General features: G+C 61.0%; 2 protein-coding genes across 4 annotated transcripts; one reads left to right on the top strand and one right to left on the bottom strand.

Annotated features, from left to right (window-relative positions):
* Positions 1-1,158: 1,158 nt before the first annotated feature.
* On the bottom strand, positions 1,159-8,440 carry PSMD2 (proteasome 26S subunit ubiquitin receptor, non-ATPase 2). Its single transcript, XM_063408373.1, has 21 exons — positions 8,261-8,440; positions 7,459-7,515; positions 6,908-7,072; positions 6,544-6,665; positions 5,956-6,180; positions 5,712-5,870; positions 5,300-5,444; positions 5,051-5,111; positions 4,645-4,791; positions 4,366-4,472; positions 3,849-3,976; positions 3,682-3,769; positions 3,178-3,340; positions 2,981-3,082; positions 2,748-2,893; positions 2,447-2,530; positions 2,146-2,314; positions 1,955-2,049; positions 1,663-1,789; positions 1,457-1,575; positions 1,159-1,375 (listed from the first exon to the last, which is right to left on the bottom strand). Exons 1-21 carry the CDS (start codon positions 8,393-8,395, stop codon positions 1,193-1,195), a joined length of 2,727 nt encoding a protein of 908 aa, XP_063264443.1. The 5' UTR covers positions 8,396-8,440; the 3' UTR covers positions 1,159-1,192.
* Positions 8,441-9,818: 1,378 nt separating this feature from the next.
* Positions 9,819-19,175, top strand: ECE2 (endothelin converting enzyme 2). 3 transcript variants are annotated; one of them, XR_010081595.1, is made up of 19 exons: positions 9,819-10,601; positions 12,264-12,353; positions 12,724-12,868; positions 13,057-13,272; positions 13,347-13,471; positions 13,613-13,759; positions 13,834-13,899; positions 14,072-14,260; positions 14,655-14,797; positions 14,913-15,027; positions 15,280-15,390; positions 15,580-15,678; positions 15,764-15,841; positions 16,015-16,118; positions 16,417-16,527; positions 16,808-16,875; positions 17,056-17,114; positions 17,527-17,717; positions 17,800-17,895. XR_010081595.1 is itself a non-coding variant. In XM_063408411.1 (19 exons), exons 1-19 carry the CDS (start codon positions 10,560-10,562, stop codon positions 18,195-18,197), a joined length of 2,313 nt encoding a protein of 770 aa, XP_063264481.1. In that variant the 5' UTR covers positions 9,840-10,559; the 3' UTR covers positions 18,198-19,175. The 3 variants fall into 3 exon arrangements, 2 of the variants coding, with proteins under 2 accessions (XP_063264481.1, XP_063264482.1); XM_063408411.1 differs by lacking the exon at positions 17,056-17,114 and adding an exon at positions 18,021-19,175 and having other exon boundaries at positions 9,840-10,601; XM_063408412.1 differs by lacking the exon at positions 17,056-17,114 and adding an exon at positions 18,021-19,175 and having other exon boundaries at positions 9,841-10,601; positions 12,267-12,353.
* The last annotated feature ends 16 nt before the right edge of the window (positions 19,176-19,191 follow it).

The raw sequence follows: 19,191 nt of genomic DNA, 5'->3' as shown, positions 1-19,191 counted from the left end.
CGCTGCGGTCACGTGCGGGGCGGGGCGAGCGCCGCGCGTCCCCGAGGAGGCCGCGGTCCGCATGGCTACGCCCCGTCCCGCCGCCGTGCACCCCGTGCAGAGTCACGAGGTGAGTGGGCGCACTTGGCACCGGCACCGTTCGGGACGCACAGGCACCCGGGGCCTGACATCACCCAAGGACCGGCACCAGCGGCACCCGCATCTCTTCGGTGCTTGGCAGCACCAGGACCCGGCCTCACCCAGGACTTCCCCCCACCCACAACTTGACAGTGCCCCGGCGTGCACCCACCCATGCTCCATCCAGCCATGGCCTCAGCCGTGGCCGCACCTTCGTGTACCAGCCCCTTCCCGGGACCAGCATCCATCTGGGGTCTGCTCTCACGCTGCACTTGCACCCATCGAGCATCCCTCCCTTCCCCGGCCAGGAGCTGCACCTGCCCAGAACCCCCAGCACGTTACACCCACAGGGGACATAGTCCCCACCCTGTACCCTGCAGGATGCAGCACCTTACCCCTACCCTGCATCCGTCCCATTCCCTTTGCTGCTCAGCACCCCACTCCCACCCAGACCTGGGAAGCAGCTGGATACACATGGGCAGGAGGCCTCCCCTGTCCACCCAGCTGGGGCACAGCAGGCTCCAGACACTGTAAGTTTTGGAAACAGGGTTTTCCTCTTTGCTAAAAATACTTCCCATGTAGCTTCCATCCCCTCTCTCCCTGACCACTTTTAACCCCTATGTCAGCTCTGGAGCAGCACCAAATGATGGCAGAACCCAGCGCATCTGGAGCAGTTGAAAGCTCAGAGTTGCCAACCAAGACCCCCCAGGAGGGCAGTCCCAGCCAGGGACAGGCCCTGCTGAGCTAAAGGGGAGTTGCACAGTCTGAGCACATGTGGCTGTGCCAGGTGCACACACAAGGCACAGCTGGATGCTGAAGTTTAGGAATACCCATGGCACCCCACTACTCTGTGTTCATGCCCTGCATCTTGGGTCTGCACTGTGCACAGCCTCCATGGGCCACAGGCACAGCACACACACAAGGATGAGAGCCCAGCCCACACACCCAGCGCAAGGAGAGGATGGCAGCACTAGTCCCCGCATAGTTTATTTCCTTGACTCTCAGTAACAAAAACAAACTATTTTTTTTCCCTCCCCTCCCAAACCACCTACCCACCCCCCAGCTTCCCCTTGGCTCAAACATCGTAGTTGGGGTTTTTGCGTAGGATAACAAATCCCTCCAGGATGGGTGTCACAGGCACGTGCTCCTCTGTGGCCAGCTCTGCCCGCTCTCCATGTGCCAGCAGCACTGGTGTTGTGTGAGTCTGGAAGCCAGTGATAGTTTTGGGCTTGCCTGCCTGGCCCACCACATCCACAGCCTGTGAGAGAAGAGCGAGGTCAATGCCAGGGACACAGAGGGACACCAGCACACCCCCTGCCCAGCCCTGGCTGCCCCTTACCTGTCCTACCCGAACCGACACGGGCAGAGGCCGCAGCTCCTCATCGAAGGTGACCAGCATGCGGGGCTGCATGGCAGCAACAAGGCCATAGAGAATGTAGTGGGACTTGCCTAGGATAACTGGAGGGGAGACACAAGCAAAGGGACTGAGCAACGCCCACACTGCAGGGCAAAGAGGGCTGGGGGGACAGAGCCCACACTACTCACTGTTGCGCACATCCAGGAAGGACACGAGGACGGTCAGCAGCCCAGCCACAGCCACCTGGCTCATGAGCTGGCGATCACTGTGGTATGGGCACAGGGTGAGTGTTCCCTTGCCCAGATGAGTCAGGCCCTGGTGTTGCAGAGAAAGCACATGAAAGAGCGATGGAGTAACCTGGGACTCCCAGCTCTGCCCCCAGGAGGGTGACACCCCCAGGACACCACTCTCCTCCCACACCTAGGGCAGGGACCCCAAACGTCCCCTTCCACACACAAGCAGTGAGCACAATATCATTACCTGGGCCAGCCGCACCATGAAGAGGTTGTTGGGGTCCTTGGCATGGTACTGGGCCAGCTGCCGCAGCATTGCTGCCAGCCGGGCGTTGTTGGTACCTGGGGACAAGGAGGTGCAGGCAGAGTAGTGTGCAAGGCACAGATCTCCCACCTTCCCCCCAAACAAACCCCAAACCAGGCTGTCCCCAGACTTACCACTGCCCACCATGCCCATGGCAAAGATGGAGTTGTACGAGACCTCGGGGTCAGCATCGTGGGAGAATTTGCTGAGGGTATCGAGGATGTTGAGCCGGGGATTGGAGACTGAGATAAGAGCCAGGGCCAGGGGCACAGCACGGCGGAGGGTGGGCTCCCCATACCGCAGCTGCACAGAGGGGAGGTGGGTGTTAGACACAGATCACTGACAGCAGCAAGGTCTGCTGAGATGTGAGGCAATACCCAGTTTCTCTTCCGAGGTCCCTTCCCAGCTCTGTGCTGTCCCCCTGGTGTCACTCACCAGGTGGCCGAACGTGCGCAGGCCCATCTCGGCGCCGATCTCCTCGCCCATGGCAATGAGCGCGATCCCCAACACCGCTACACCCTGCAGTGACACAGCACTGAGCGCCAGGCAGGGAGCACCCAGCCCAACACCCGAGTTCTTAAGCCTCTGTGCCCATCCCAAGCCTAGGAGGACAGGGTGAGCAGGGGATCCTGCTGGGAGCTGTTTTCCCTCTGCTCTGACACCACAAGGGCCTTAGGAACCCCTCCAAAGCCAGTTCCTGCTCCAGGAACACAGATCCTAGCCCACATTTCCCCACCTGGTGAGCACCCATGTCAGCTGAGCTCTCTTTCTTCTCCTTCTCTTTCTTGTCCTTTTTGTCCTTGTCCTCCTCCTTCTCCTTGGAGTCAAAATGCTCACTGCAGATGTGCAGGAGCTGTTGCACCTTCAAGACATTCCCTGAGCCTGGGGAGAAAGTGGAGGGCCAGGATCAGCAGGCAGAAGACCCTGGACCTGCTCCTGCCTCCCCTCACCTCAACCAGCCCAACTCACCTGCATAAGCACAGATATCCACCAGCGTGTTGGCGAAGCTGCGGAACGGCTCCGACACCACCTCCAGCGCTGCCAAGATGGCCTCAATTGCCTCTCCCTTCCCTGTCAAGGAAAGCATAGTGGTTAAAGGACAGCACTGGAGGGATGCTTCCACCCTGTCCCCCAAGCCATGAGCCACTGGCACTGCCCAGTCTTACCCAAGTGGTTCAAGCCCAGGCCAAGTGGCAGCCACCGGGCATATGTGTCCTTCAGTTCTGTCTCTGATTTCTCCATGATGGTCTGGAGGATAGTCGAGGTGACATCCCCATTGCAAGAGCCCACTGATATCATCCCACAGGCCAGGGCAGTCACACCAGCCACCTAGTGATGGAGGAAGGAGCCATGTCATACACAGGGACAGCTCAGAGTAAGCTGGCCTACAGTACTAGGTACCCTTGGTTTCCGCTACCTATGAAAATCTGAGCTACTGGGAGAGCTGATGGTTTCCTACCCTCCTAAATCCACTGCAATCCCATTGTGGTAGCAGCTCAGATAAGGAAAATAGGGTCATGCTCTTCTGGCACAGCATAGTGCTGAGCAGGGACGCGTAGCCTTGCTCTTGGAGCTCGAGCTGGCTGCACGACAGAGCCTGTATTCCCAGGAGCTGTGGGGCACTGGATGGGGAAGCAGGAATCACAGGCAAACCCTGCCTCACTCCCTACCTCCATGCTGGATTTGGAGTCTCCCATCACAGGCAGCAGCAAAGTCAGGACATCCTCTCGGTTGGAACCCGCGTACGCCAGTCCCAGCCTGCAGAGAGTCCAGAGGGGTGTGAGGGAGGGGCTGCACCACCCTGTGCAGCACAGGGAGGCTGTGGCCAGGCCCTTACCCAAAAATGGCTCCAATCCTCATGGTGTTGCTGTTGTGGAGGACGTAGTCAGACAGGAGGGCCAGGGCAGGGTCACACTCATTTTTCACCCCTGAGTTAACGATGCCACAGGCTAGGAGGGCTCCAGACTGCAAGGCAGAAGCACTGTCACACACTAGCCACCAACACACAAAGCTCCCTGCCAGCCAGTGACTGGTGTCACCTCACACATCACACCCACCCCCAGGATGGGCAAGTTGGTACCAAGTGGGCAACACCACTCTAGATCAAGCTGAGCAATTCAAAGCTCATAGCTCTGTGACAAGGGGAGCCCTCAAGGTGCTCCAGACAGTCCCCAAGAAATCCACACCTTGCTGTGAGTTGCTCGAAAGCCTGGGCCACAGAGCATGCAACCCTTCTCTGTGCAGGAGCTGAGCTGCACAGGGGACCAAAGCAAGGAGCATTCTCCAGCTAGCTGCACACCCAGCTCACAGCAGGACTGCCCCACACAGACACTGAGCCAGGATCTGTCACTGACCTTGATGTAATCCTCGGAGGAGTACAGGTACTTGTCGATCTGCGTGAGTCCCCCATCCACGTCCCACAGCAGGATTGTGCCCAGCGAGGCTGCAGCACTCAGCATCCCTGAGGTTGCAGGAAAGAAAGGCCCACATTAGGCCTGAACTGATGTGCCCTGCCTGGGCCGGGTGGTAGCCAGGGACATAGAGGCCAGCTCAGCCATCCTGACCCCAAAAGGGACAGGGTTGTAACCCCAAGGCTAGAGGCACCTCCAGCCCTGCCCAGCCAGCTAACTCACCATGGTCCTTGTTCTTGTACAACCATTTATTGCCATCATCTGTCAGCAGTTTGTCCTGTCCAAAGGCAGCATTCACAAAGCCGTTCACAAAGGAGGAGGCCAAATTCATCCGGGCTGAGTCCACTTGGGAACCACTTCCCCCAAACCCTGTGGAACGACAGGGTGAGAAAAGCAGCAACAGAAGCCCTGCCAGCCCTCCACCATGCAGCCATCCCACACCATAGGGGAACAAGGACTTGTCCGATCACCAGCAGGAAGGAGAAGCCCAAATCCACAGGTCAGAGACCATGGGCAGGCCATCTGCCCACCTCAGACACACATCTGACCACACAGGCTCAGAGGTGCTTGGCAGCCTCAAGAATTCCACACAGGCAGGGACAATAAAAGCCACATCACAAGCCCTTACGGTTGTTTTCCAGATGGGTTTTGTAAATATCGTCCGGCACTTTAGGCTCCATGATGTCCAGCTGCAAAGACAAGGGAGAAGGGAGTTACCTCCTGGCCAGTACATCCTACAGTGGCAACTCCTCCAGGATGTGTCTGGCCCAGATCACAGGGATGATGAATTTCTTCTCAAATCTTGCCACAGAGCCTGGCAGTCAGGGCAGCCACAGCTGGAGTAGCCCAGGGTGCTTTTCCCAGCTGGAACACTCACCTCTCTGGCTAAGGCCAGGAAATTGCTGTTGAGCTGGACATTGGACATGATCTCTGTTAAGTCCTCGTACTCCTCCACATCCTCGTTCAGCTCCAGGAAGACCCCATGGCGGCCCAGCATAAAAGCCATCTGCTTCTGGACAACTCTGTGCAGAGGGGAGGGGTTTCCTGAGCACCCAGAAGCAAGTAAGCCCCAGCACAAACACAAGTTCACCAAGCAGTGAGCCAACATGCCCTGCCCAGGGCATACAGACATGACCCACTCCTGCCCATCCTCATTTCAAAGACAAGAGTCTCAATCCAAACCTTCAAACACCTCTAGCAGGGGCAGATGCCACCTGCTCAAATGGGGAGCCTTGCTCCACCAGGATAACCAAAGGCTGCAGAGGGCAGGGAAGAACATCTCTGCTTACACATCTTTGCAGGAAGTGAAGATGTCCTCCACCAGCTCCACATCATTGAGCATCAGAGCCAGGCGCAGGGCTTCAGGGTAGCGATTGAATTTGCGGAAGATGCCCAGGGCACAGCGCAGGAGAGCCGAATTCTCGGGCTCTGGGACATAGCTTACACAGCTTTAAGGAGGAGACAGACATGAGAGTGACATCCAGATCAGGCAACCTTGGCCCAGCAGGGATCAGGCCCCATCCAGCACCTCACCTGGTCAGGTAGAGGCACACTTTGGAGTAGGCATTGTCATCGATGTACTTCTCCAGCATGTCCATCTGCTCTATCTCCATGAGCAGGTCACAGGCCTCATGCTCTGCGTTGTGGGCCATGTTGTAGGGGACGATCTCCTTGACCAGGGTGAGGAGTGTGTCCCTCTGAGCCTTGTCAGCCTCATCAATCTCCTGCCACTCCTTGGCTACCTCTCCTGCCAAGTGCCTGCAGGAACAAAGCGGCATCACCACTACAAAAAGCAGTTTCACTGAGCCATGAGAACAAGGAGCAACTGCTCCCAGTTAGTCAGGGCCGTGTGCTGTTTATGGAGGCTTTGCATTCTGCAGAGCTTATGGGGGACAAGCCCAGAGGAGGAGCAGGGTTAAGACCAGAAATTTCAGAGGCCACAGCAGCAAGACCTCTGCAGCTAGAAAACCACCATGAATAGAGCATGAAGTGACGCATGTGCAGGTGTGATAGGGGCAGCTGAACACGACCAGCTAGTCAAGACAGACCAAAGCCAAAGCACTCCAGGAAATTCCCCTGAGTCCTCATCCTTCCCCAAGTTCTGGTCCCACTCAGGCTTACCTGACGTATTCATGCCCCCAAGATGCCAGCTCCTCTTGGGAGCCCACCAGCCGGTACTTCAGACACTCACGCTCCCCACTCATGGTCATGGCCAGCACAGAAATGATGTCTGCTGCAAAACGCTGCAGAAAGAGCGTGAAGCTCTAGACACAGGCCAGGCACAGGGAAACGGGCAGCCAGGGACACAACAACACCCTCCCTGTGCCAGCAAACCACCACAGGTGGCAAAGGTACCATCCTGACAAGTTATAATCCTCTGGAACAAGTCACAGAGACTTCTGTTAGAACCCAGGGTCCAGAGGGCTCTGTGTGCCCCAGCACTCTCCCTTGAGTCACATGGGATGGAGGGGCCAAGAGTTTCTACCTTGTTCTCTCCTGGAGCCATGTTCTCATAGATCTCCTTCAGTTTGCCATAATGGGGCCGTAGGAACTTGAGGGGTTTGGGGACAGAGGTCATGGAGGTGGTGGAAGAGCGGATCTGCCTCCGCAGCTCCTCCAGGGCTGGGCGGTAAAGTGACGTGTCTTTCTCCTGCAGAGGGAAGCTGCTGTCAGGGAGCAAGGGGCTGGCTCCTGAGCCAGCACTTCACCAGCCCTCCCCAAACACAGCCATGGCCCTTAGAACAGCCCCCCACCCTGGGTTCCCTCCTTCAGCCCAAGAGCTGGAGAAGGAGGGCACAACAGGGCAGAAAGCATCTCTCACACCACGGACACAGAGGTTCCTCGGGCACAGGTCAGACAGGCAGCAAGGCTGGGGGACAGTTCACAGCAGACAAGCAGGGGCACTTGCTTGTACACCACCCCACCCAAGGTAAAATTCCCCCCATCTCCATTACACTGGGAATAGCTATAGGCAAGAGACAGACTGAGCCGAATCCTGGCCAGGACTCCTTGCTTAGGGGCACAGCACAGACTTACCCCCAGGCGCTCCACCAGCATCTCCAGTTCATCCTGCAGCTGCTTGTCTTCCTCGGACTGCCGAAATGCACAGGAGAAAGCAGAGTTAAGGGTACAGAGTACTGTAAGTCTCAGTGTGACAGAGGCAGGGGTGTCACCCCAAGCCACAGGGGTACCAAGACAAAGTGATGCACTTATTGCTCAGGACACCGTCCCGTCCCAGTGCTGCCAGGGTGGAGCAAAGCTCACATTACTGGGGATACCCTCCCAAAGAAATTGCTGGGGTGTGAGATGTACGTCCCCCATTACTCTGTGCTGTATGAAAACAACCCAAAGAGAGGGGCACGTCAGGTCACAACCCAACGCGGGGACACCCGACTGAGAGCAGCCCCTTCACCCACAGGCTGTGCAGCCCAGCCCACGGGGACTCCCAGAGCCAAGGTCACCCCCGCGCTGGGCAAAGCGGGGATCGCTCCACAGCGCCCACAGCCACACACTCCCGGGTCACACCACCGCTTCCCGCACCAACACTGCTCTGAGGCCCCGAGCCCCCCGCCCAGACACGGGACCCCTCAATGGCGTCACGGGCACGCCGTGCCGTCCCGGGGCCCCGCCGAAGGGAACCCCTCTCGCTGCTGCCGTCACGCGTCCCCGCTGCAGGGAGTCCCCGGGGGATGCTGGCCGCCCCGTGACGCGGGATGACGTCCCGTTCCCGGAGGGATGCCGGCCAGCCCCGTGACGCGGGATGACGTCCTGCCCCGCCGGTGACGCGGGCCCGAATGGGCCGTGACTCAGCTGCGGCTCCCGGCGCGGCGGCACTCACCAGCTCCTGCTCCTTCTCGGGCCCGGCGGGCGGGTCCCGGCGGTCCCGGCCCCAAGGCGGTGTGGGCTTCTCGTCGCCGCCCGCCCCGGGGCCGCCCTGCACCCGGCTCTGCCCGCCGCCGCCGCCCGCGTCCATGTTCGCCCGGCCGTGCTTCCGCCGCACTGCGCCTGCGCAGCGCCGTGACGGCACCGCCGCGCGCCGGGGGCGGGGCCAGGGGCGGGGCGGCGCCACGTGCGTGGCATCGGCACCGACACTGAAACCGGTACTGACACTGAAACCGGTACTGACACCGACACTGAAACTGGTACCGGCACTGAAACCGATACCGACACTGAAACCGGTACCGGCATTGAAACCGGTACCGGCACCGACACTGAAACCAGTACCGATACCGACACTGAAAGCGGTACCGATACCGACACTGAAACGGGTACTGACACCGACACTGAAACCGGTACCGGCACCGACACTGAAACCAGTACCGACACTGAAACCAGTACTGACACCGACACTGAAACTGGTACCGATACCGACACTGAAACCGGTACCGACACTGACACTGAAACCGCTACCGACACTGAAACCGGTACCGACACCGACACTGAAACCGCTACCGACACTGACACTGAAACCGGTACCGGCACCGACACTGAAACCGGTACCGACACCGACACTGAAACCGGTACCGACACTGACACTGAAACCGGTACCGGCACCGACACTGAAAGCGGTACCGACACCGACACTGAAACCTGTACCGACACTGACACTGAAACTGGTACCGACATTGACACTGAAAGCAGCATGGACACTGACACTGAGACCGGTACCAACACTGACACTCAAACCAGTACCAACACCGACACTGAAACCGGTACTGACACTGACACTGAAACTGGCACCAACACTGACAATGACAGTGGCACTGACACCAATATTGACACGGACACTGACACAGGCACCGACACTGGCACTGGCACTGATCCTGACACTGGTACCAGCGCTGACACTGACACACCAGTACTGACACCGACACTGGCACCAACAGCGGCACCGGCACTGACACCAGCAGCAGCACTGGCGTTGGAGACCCGGGGCTCCACCACTCTGGCATGGGTAACGCTGCCACCCGAGCTGGGCAAGTGAAGCAGCATTGCTGGCAGGCTTGCCGTGGCCTCCACATATCACAGACACCCGTGGGCACCCTGGCGTGCCACCACCTGTGTTCACACACCCCCCTCCTGCTCACACGTGCCATGCTGTGTCCCTGGCTCCACAGCTTGGGCAGGTGGCACTGCCTCATGCTGTCCCACCAGGCACCCCAGGGAGCACTTTCTCCCCCTGTGCAGCAGCACCCTGGGCATCGAGCAGGTGACCTGCGGTGACACTTTGTCCTGGACAGGTGATCACACAGGGCTGCGAACTATCAAGGTGAGGTGTGAAGTTGTGCATAGCCACAGCCTTCTCCTCGCCCACTGCCAAGGCTCTGACCTCGGCTGTGCACCCCTGGGTGCGTGTGCTGTGGCATGGGCCTAAGGGTGACATCGGGGTGCCGTCCTTTAGGCACTGGGGATGCGGTGTCAGTGTGCGTGTGTGCATCCACCAGTGCGGGTGCTGCACTGGGGGATATGCCTGGGTACCGGAGCAGGGCGTGTTGCTGTGGCTGTGCACAATGACCACCCGCTGCCGGCGCCAGTGGCCGGTACCGGGCGGCGCTGGTGTGCCCCACGAGCGCTGAAGACAGGAGCCGGTCCTTGTGTCCCTGTGCGCGTGTGCCGGTGCCCGTTGCGGGCAGCCGGTTATGAGCCCGAGCTCTGCTGCCCGTGCCGGTGTGGGCGCCTCTCCGAGTGCCGGTGTCGGTGAGGGAGGCTGCGGGTGCCTTTGCGGCTCTCTGGGGCTGCAAGCGGCGGTGCCGGTGCAGATACCAGTGCGGGTGCCGGTGCGGAGCTCCTCCCGGCGGTCACCTTGGTGGGGGGGCCAGACCGAGCGGAGCTGAGCGGTGCGACCGGGCTGGGCACCGGGGTCCCCTCTTCAGCCCCACCCGGGCCGCCGGCCCCCGTCGCCCCCGCCCGGTGCTTGCGGTCTGCGCGCCGCCGGTCTCAGACCCTGAGGCTCCATCCCTCCGGCGCGGCCCCATCTCCACCCGGCCCCATCCCTGCGCAGCCCCGGTGCCGGTCTTGGCGGCAGCGCGGCGCCCGGTGCGGGCCATGGCGGCGGCGGAGGCAGGCGGCGCTGCGGCGGCGGCGGGGGCCCGGCGCGGCCCGGGCGGGGAGCGGAGCTAGGCGGGAGGCGGCCCGGGATGGCCAGGATGAACGTGGCCCTACAGGAGCTTGGACACGCCGTGAGTGCCCGGGGCAGCGGCGCGGCAGGGAGGGGGGCTAGAGGAGAGGAGGGGACGAGGGGCACCAGCGAGGGGCTCGAGGAGGGGGACAGGAGGGGGTTGGGGCACGGGAGAGCCCGGGGGCTGGAGAACTCAAGGATCTGGAAGGGCTGCGGGGGCTTTGGGAACCGGAGGGAGGGAGGGCGGGGGGGACTGGTGGATTACGGGGGGCGGCGAGAGCCTATGGGATGCAGGGGCTGCGCGGTGCCAGTGCGAAGGGAACTGAGTGGCTAGAGGGTCCCGGTCCCCCATGGTGGAGGAAGAAGGACCCTCTCCAAATCCATGCCTGGGGTTGGACAGAGGGAACTAGGATGTTTCAGACATAGCCTCACAAACCCCACTCCACCGAGGCATGAAAACCCCCAGTACAGTAATGCTGCTCATAGGGTGACCCCCAAGACAGCACCTCTGGAGGGGGCAGGGGGCCCTGTCCCCACGGGTCTCAGCCCTACAGAGGGGATACAAGGAGCCCCAGAAATGGGCTCCTGCTTTGAGGATGCCACAGAAGATGCTGGAGAGGGGGTGCTGGCTATTGCCCAGGTCCAGGATGAGGACCACCCAGGAGGGGAAGGGAGCATGTTGAGGAGAGGTGGGGCAGTGGGGGGGCCAGGCTGGCCAAGCTCCCACAGGATGCTGAGCAATCCCTCCCAATGCCAGCATCTTCCAGGAGTCTGACTCGGTGGGGGGCTCCTGCCAACTCCTGCCAATCCCACTCTCCTGCTGCAGCCCTTGGCGATGCCCCCTCCCCATCCCAGCAGTGTGGCAGTAGGCAGAGCTGGGCATGAGGCACTCTCTTTGCTTTCCCCCCTGCCCATCATCCATCCCACCCCAGCTCCTTCCTGACCCACAACACCAGCCCTGCAGGCTGGGCATTCACTGTAGTCTGCAGCACAGACTGGAGGGTGAGCTGCAACCCACCCAGGCATTAACTCTGAAGCCTAAGGATCGCTCACAACCAGCGGCATTGCTGATTCTCTTTCTTACCAAAACCTCCAGCATCTTCTTCTAGCTTACCCCTCCCCTTCAATGCTGCTGGCTCAACACCACCACTTTTATCTTGGCTGAGTCCTCAGCAGCCCTCATGGCTGGATCTGTGCAAGCTACCTTGCAAGGCTAAGAGACCCTGCCCTGCTGGCTGGTACACACTGCAGTGCCCCTTCTCCCCTGCACGCTCTGTCCTGTATCCTAGTCAGCCCAAGGCAGGATGGGGCTGGAAGCACTTCCAGATGTTTCAGACCGGTGCACATCTGCATGGAAAGTTCCAGTCAGGGGAGGAGGGGTGAGACAGCAGTACTAGGAAACCGTTGCTTGGTGACGGGGACCATGTCTCCGTGGCGATGTGTCACCTGTCGGCAGGGCTGATGCCATGGCTATGCAGAGAGATGCTCCGGTGACAGCCCCCAAGCCTCTCATTAGCAGCTCTCCCCGTGCTCTGCAGGGCCACACAGGGCTGGGGACAACCTCTGGGGGAGGCCCAGGCACAGTGAGGGGGGTCAGGGGCTGCCTCAGCCCCACTGTGTACTCACTGAGCAGGTACTGGGCCCTGCCATAAGAGCCAGAGGGTGTGGCAGGGCGGGGAACAGCTACCCCCACGCTCCTGTCCCAGCCTGCTCCCTCCTTTAGCAGATGCCCAACTACAAGCGTGCCACGCTGCAGGATGAGGAGGGGCCGGAGCCAGCGGGGGATGGCAGCACCTCTCCTGACAGTGTGGAGGTGAGGTCTGCCCCGGCTCCTCCATCCTTCCCCTCTCCATCCTTTCTAGCCCCCGTCTTCACCCTCTGGGGCCTGCTTGCAACCAAGCGGGCAGAGGGAGCAGGGTTGGGAGCCAAGCCAGACCTGGCTGTCCCCAGAGATGGTCTGGGAATCAGCCAAAATGCGGCACAGAGTGTGCCTGGACAATCGTCCTTCCTTGTGGCTTGAGGGAGGCTGCCAGCACCCACCACTGGCTTGCCAGGGCTGGTGGGGAGGGATGCCCTGGACCCTATACCCTCATACAGCCACACTGGGGACCGGCAGGGAGGGAAGGGGGGGGCAGTGATGTTGGGCCCCCCGTGGTGCGATGACAGGTCCTGCTCCTGGCCAGGTGGGGTTTCGGAAGGGGCCGGGGACGCTGGTGAGCCGCCTGGCCTCGCGCAGCCAGCTGGAGCTGGTGCTCTGCGCCGTCGCCGTCTCCCTGGCCCTGCTGCTCAGCGTTGCCGTCATCACTCTGGCCATTCAGTACCGCAGAGGTAGGGAGACTTGGCAGTGGAGTCCCCACACCTGGGAGGACACAGGAGGATGAGGAGTGATGGGTCAGCCCAGGGTGCCTGCTCCAGGTGCTCTGCCCAACCTGGGGTACAGGCAGGGCTTGGCCCCGCTCCGTGCCTCAGTTTCCCCCAGTACACTCGCCCAGCCCCAGGCATGCCTTCCCTGCCAGATCCCTCTCACAGCACGTGCCTGACGGATGCCTGTGTCCGGGTGGCCAGCAAGATCCTGGAGGCCCTGGATACAGAGATGGACCCGTGCCAGGACTTCTACCAGTACTCGTGTGGGGGCTGGATTAAGAGGAACCCGCTGCCCAATGGGCGCTCCAAGTGGAGCACCTTCAATAGCATCTGGGACCAGAACCAGGCCATCATGAAGCATCTCCTAGGTGGGCACCAAGGGGTCACGGACACTGAGGGGATGACCCCTGTGTCACTGGGGCTGACCCACAGCCTCCCGCAGAAAACGCCACCTTCAACTCCAGCAGCGAGGCAGAGCGGAAGACACAGCGATACTACCTGTCCTGCCTCAAGGAGCAGAGGATAGAAGAGCTGGGCTCCCAGCCCCTAATGGAGCTCATCGACAAGGTGGGCAGACACCCACATGTGAGCTGAGCTGTCAGGGCTCAGCCCAGCACACCTACATAGCTCTTCACATAATCGGGGAGGGAGTAGACCTCGGGGATGCACCCCATCCCTCCTTGAGGTGCCGGCTCTGTCTGCTGGCAGATCGGGGGATGGAACATCACTGGCTCCTGGAACCAAACCAGCTTCATGGAGGTACTCAAGAGCGTGTCAGGCACATACCGGGCAACCCCCTTCTTCACGGTGTACGTGGGTGCAGACTCTAAGAGCTCCAACAGCAACATCATCCAGGTTGGCACCTTGGCCCCAGGGTGGCAGGCACTGGGGGACACCAGAATGTCTATGATGCCCCTCTCTCCCCACAGGTGGACCAGTCAGGGCTTTTCCTCCCATCCCGGGATTACTATCTGAACAAGACTGCCAACGAGAGGGTGAGGCTGGGTGCTAGGCATGCTGCCAACAGCAATCAGGGAAAACCCATGGCAATGGGGTGCCAGCAGCACTGGGACACACCTGGCATCTCCATCCTGCCTGTTGGGTGCCCACCCCAGGGAGGCGGGATGAGCTGTGGTTGGCGCTGAGGCAGGGCTTGGGGCCCCACAGGTTCTGGCAGCGTACCTGGACTACATGGTGGAGCTGGGCACACTGCTGGGGGGCACCCCGGAGCCCACCCGCCTCCAGATGCAGCAGGTGCTGGACTTTGAAACCCAGCTGGCCAACATCACCGTGCCCCAGGCTGAGCGGCGGGATGATGAGAAGATCTACCACAAGATGAGCATCGCCGAGCTGCAGGTGGGCACGGTCCAGAGCAGCCTGGGGAGACCCTTCTGGGACATATGGGGAGTTGCTCAGGGGTCCGTGCCAGTTGCTGTTCTCACTCTGGGACACCCTGGGCAGCCCCACCTGCTGTGGCACGTGCACTGGGTGTTGAAGAGTAGTGTCCATGTCCCCAGTTGTTACAATTTGGGGGAAGCTGCCACCTTGTATTGTGGGGTCCAGGGGTCCCCTTCTTGTCCTGCAGCATTAAGAGCACCAGGAGGGGTGCAGAGAAGGATCTGGAGTGGTGAGGGACTTTGGGTCCTTCCCAGAAAACACAGTTCCTGACCCAGGAGATCCCCTCCATGCTGAGCAGGATGCAGCAGAGCCATGCCAAGCCCCTGGTGCCACATTCCTGTGTCCCCTCCAGCTGCTGGCCCCTGCCATTGACTGGCTGGATTACCTGTCCTACGCCCTGGCCCCACTGGAGCTGACAGACACGGAGCCTGTGGTGGTATATGGGGACACCTACCTCCAACAGGTCTCTGACCTCATCAATGACACCGACAGGAGGTGGGGCTCCTTCATATCCTTGGCTGTGGCCCCCACGGCAGGGGCACATTTTGGGCTCATCAGTGTCTTGAAGTCACAGACCACGGTGAGCTGCAGCATCTCCCTGCCCCCGCAGCATCCTGAACAACTACCTGATCTGGAACCTGGTGCAGAAGACGGCCTCCAGCCTGGACCAGCGCTTCGAGACAGCCCAGGAGAGGCTACTGGAGACACTCTACGGCACCAGGAAGGTAACGGAGGGCCCTGGGGTCAGATCCCTCTGCCCTCAGCCTGGAAGCAGCCAGGACCTCCTTTGCCCTTCAAATGCCCTTGGGATGCTAAGACCTGGACGCTTCAGTGGGAACCCAGGGATTATCTTTTGGAATGGGGCTTTTGCTGCTGCATATCTCCCCTCTGATGAGGAGGCAGAGCCAGGCTGGGTGAAGGCAGGGGAGCAGGGGAGTGGGCTGAGGGTCTCACAGATCCTCATCTTGCTCCCACAGTCCTGCACGCCCCGCTGGCAAACCTGCATCTCCAACACGGACGATACACTGGGCTTTGCGCTGGGCTCCCTCTTCGTCAAAGCCACCTTTGACCGGGACAGCAAGGCCATTGTGAGAATACTTCTGTCCCCATCCCCTCCCCATCACTATCCACAGGAATCCTGATTCCACCCAAGCCACAGGGCTGGAAGGCAGGGAGCTGGGAAATGAGACCCCCCAGCCCCAGGGAGATTGTACCCTGTCCACCCTGTCCCCACCAAGGCATTGTGGGGGACAGGAGGGCCTTCATTCCCTCCCCAGGCTGAGGAGATGATCAGCGAGATCCGTGCAGCCTTTGAGGTGTCCCTGAACCAGCTGGACTGGATGGATGAGAAGACCAGACAGGCTGCAAAGGAGAAGGTGACCCTAGGGAGGGAAATGGATGGGAAATCTCACCCTATCCATATAAGCCCCCAACTCACTGCTGGGGCCTCTCCCCATGCAGGCAGATGCCATCTACGACATGATTGGCTTCCCTGACTTCATTCTGGACAACAAGGAGCTGGACGATGTCTATGATGGGGTAGGGAGCACCCAGCTTGTGGGGAGAGGCTTGGTCATGCCAAGCTCTGGGGGGCCCCATGGCAGAGCAATGTCCCTATTTGGGACATGCCACCCCAGTACTGTGTTCATCCTGGCCAGAGTGTGGGGAACCACCCTACTGGACCTGTCTTTATCCCTCCTCTTCCTCACCAGTACGAGGTCTCTGAGGACTCCTTCTTCCAAAACATGCTCAATTTCTACAACTTCTCTGCCAAAGTGATGGCCGACCAGCTCCGGAAACCCCCCAACCGCGACCAGTAAGGGGTGGGCTCAGGGGTGGGGGGGAGGATGTGATCCTGGGTGCCTGGATGGCACTGGTTCATGGGGAGGAGGCCACCCTCCTGGGGTGGCACAGCACTGTAGGTCACCTGTGGTGGCACAGGTCACCTGTGGTAGCTGTAGCTTATCCCCAGGTAAGGTCCTTGGTAACAGGATAGGAGCAAAAGTGTCAGCCTTGGGCAAGGCCCTGTGGTGGGCAGTGGCACAGGAGAGTGCTGGGGCTGGGGTGAGAGGGACACAGCCCTGCCTGTCCCCTGTCCCACCTCCTTGCCCCAGGTGGAGCATGACCCCACAGACTGTCAATGCCTATTACCTGCCCACCAAGAATGGAATCGTCTTTCCTGCTGGGATCCTCCAGGCTCCCTTCTACGCCCGCAACCACCCCAAGTGAGTTTGGCATGGGGGGTACCTCCTGGAGGCATGGGTTGGATTAAAGCCAGCATGCCACAGAGCAGCCCCACAGTGACAAACAAAAGCCCTGAAGGGCTTGAGTATCCCTCAAGGCTTTACATCCTGTAGTCAAGATTGCCTGAGTCCCCTTAAGTCCACCAACAGGAGTGATTCCCAGTTGGGTCCCAGCTGGAGCTGCCCAGACAGAGATGGGTGGGCTGCAACACCATCATTAACACATCCTGTACTTACCTGGCTCTTTCTCATGGCCCCACAGAGCCCTTAATTTTGGTGGCATCGGCGTGGTGATGGGGCACGAGCTGACTCATGCATTTGATGACCAAGGTGAGAGCCTACATGCAGCATTGTCCCCAACCCCTGTCACCTTCCTGTCCCCCCACTAGCCCCTGCCCTTGGCATGGGGAAGAGGTGCCCTGGGTGCACAGGGGTCCTGCTTTGCCATCCATTGCATCGTGTGTGTTCGTGCCCCCCTGGCCACCCCCTTCTATCGTCCTGTCTCCCCAGGTGGCACCTGCCGATACCTCCCCCCGGCTTCTCTGTGCAGCTTTCGCTCCATCCGCTTGGTGAGGACACAGTGTCTGCAGCCCTAGACCCCTTCTCATCCTCCTCCCTCCAGGGCATGGGATGGGTCCCTCTCCCATCCACTCTGCTTTGCACCTTCACCACAGCCCCGGAGCTGACATGGGGGTCATTGAGGGAATTTGGGGTCACAGATCTGGGCTGGGATAGCAAGAATGCACTGGGGGATGCCTGGGGACCCAAACGCGTGGCTGAGCCCCAGGCAGAACCTGCTCACAGCAGGGGCTGGGGACACCTTCCCCCTGGGCGTGGACTCAAGGCCCCGGGTCCCCCTGGCATCCCCCGGTGCCCGTTCCCCCACCACACCCCATTCTGCTTCGGGAACCCCTGCACCAGAGGGGCTGCAGGGGGACGGCTTCCCCTGGCCCCACCCCAACCCACAGCTCGGTCCTGCAGGACGGGAGTACGACAAAGAGGGAAACCTGCGGCCATGGTGGCAGAACTCCTCCCTGGAGGCCTTCAAGAACCGGACGGCATGCATGACAGAGCAGTACGGCCGCTACACCGTCCACAGCGAGAAGGTCAACGGGCGGCAGACACTGGGGGAGAACATCGCTGACAACGGCGGGCTCAAGGCAGCCTACAACGTGAGTGCTGCCCTCCGGAGGGGACACGGACCCCCATGCCTGTCTGTCCCCCTCCCGGAGCTTCAGGCCAACTCTCCCGCAGGCTTACAAGTCCTGGCTGCAGAAGAACGGGGAGGAGAAGCGCCTGCCAGCCCTGGAGCTCACCAACCACCAGCTCTTCTTCGTGGGCTTTGCGCAGGTAGGGCGGAGCGAGATGATGGGCTTCCCGGCCCTCCCTGGCTCCTCGGAGCCACCCCGCAGCTCCCCATCCCACACCGTGGGTTGCCTCTGGCCCCATCACTGAGGCTGCTCCCGCTCCGTCAGGTGTGGTGCTCCGTCCGGACGCCCGAGAGCTCCCACGAAGGGCTGGTGACCGACCCCCACAGCCCCGACAAGTACCGTGTCATCGGCACCCTCAGCAACTCCCGGGACTTTGTCGAACACTTCGGCTGCCCCCTGGGCTCCCCCATGAACCCCGGCAAGCACTGTGAGGTGTGGTAGGGACGGGGAGGGTGCTGGGGACAGAGGGGATGATGCTCTGCTGTGCCCCCCTCCCCAGACCTCAGTGGCGGCCGGAGCTGGCCACGGGCAGAGAGCAGTCCCCCTCCTGTGCTCACACTGTACCCCACCTCTGCACCCTCCCCGGCACACACGGCCCCACACCCGGCACCCACCGCAGCCCCATCCACAGCTTGGGGCTGGACACGGCCGGCAGAGAAGCTGTAGAACCCCCAAAACGCAGCTCTGCCCCCCAACCCTGATGTGCTTGAGTCGGGCACAGCTCAATGTCCCCTGCGCTGCGTCCCCCCCTCAGGCGGGCAGGTCAAAGGGGTCCCAGGGAAAGCACCAGAGCCAAGATCCCCCTGCTCCTGCCCCCAAACCTGCCGGAGATGGAGGCTAGGGGCCACCCGGCTCCGCGCTCCCCTTGTCCCCTCCCACTCCAGCTTGGCTTCCCTATCCACCTCTGCTGGGACCAGCGGGCGGCAGCGGGGATTCTGGTGCCTTCAGCTGTGGGTGGCTGTCGCCGAGTTTATTTAACGATTAAAAGCAGTTTCCACTTACTCCAGCAGCTCCGGGTCTTTGGCGGTGTCGGGGCGGGGGGAGAGGGGGGATCTGGATCGCTGGGAGAGGGTGACTCCAAGGCTGGGGACGCGTGGGAGGTGAGACACCCCGAGAGAGGGGAGCGGGGCCTGCGATGTCCGGAGGGACACTCCCTGGATGAGGGAAGCAGAGGTGTGGGGAACAACACAGCGAGGCTGCTGGGGACGAGTCAGAGACACGGGAATCCCCGGTAAATCCCAGCCCGGGGGTCCCGCTGCCTTCAGCGCGGGTGATCCCAGGTTGGCCCGAGCCTCCACTCTGAGGTTCCGGGGCCCACCGCGGCCGGTCCCGCCCCGCACAGCGAGGCCCCAGGCCCATCCCGGAGCATCCCGAACTCCCGGTACCGGGACCCCGCGGGACTCCTCAGCCACGCACAGAGCCGCTCGCAAAGGCT

The sequence above is a fragment of the Prinia subflava genome, chromosome 11 (genome assembly GCF_021018805.1).
Source record: "Prinia subflava isolate CZ2003 ecotype Zambia chromosome 11, Cam_Psub_1.2, whole genome shotgun sequence".
Lineage (NCBI taxonomy): Eukaryota > Metazoa > Chordata > Aves > Passeriformes > Cisticolidae > Prinia > Prinia subflava.
The sequence above is the reverse complement of the archived record's forward strand: the minus strand, read 5'-3'. Positions and strand labels throughout refer to the sequence as shown.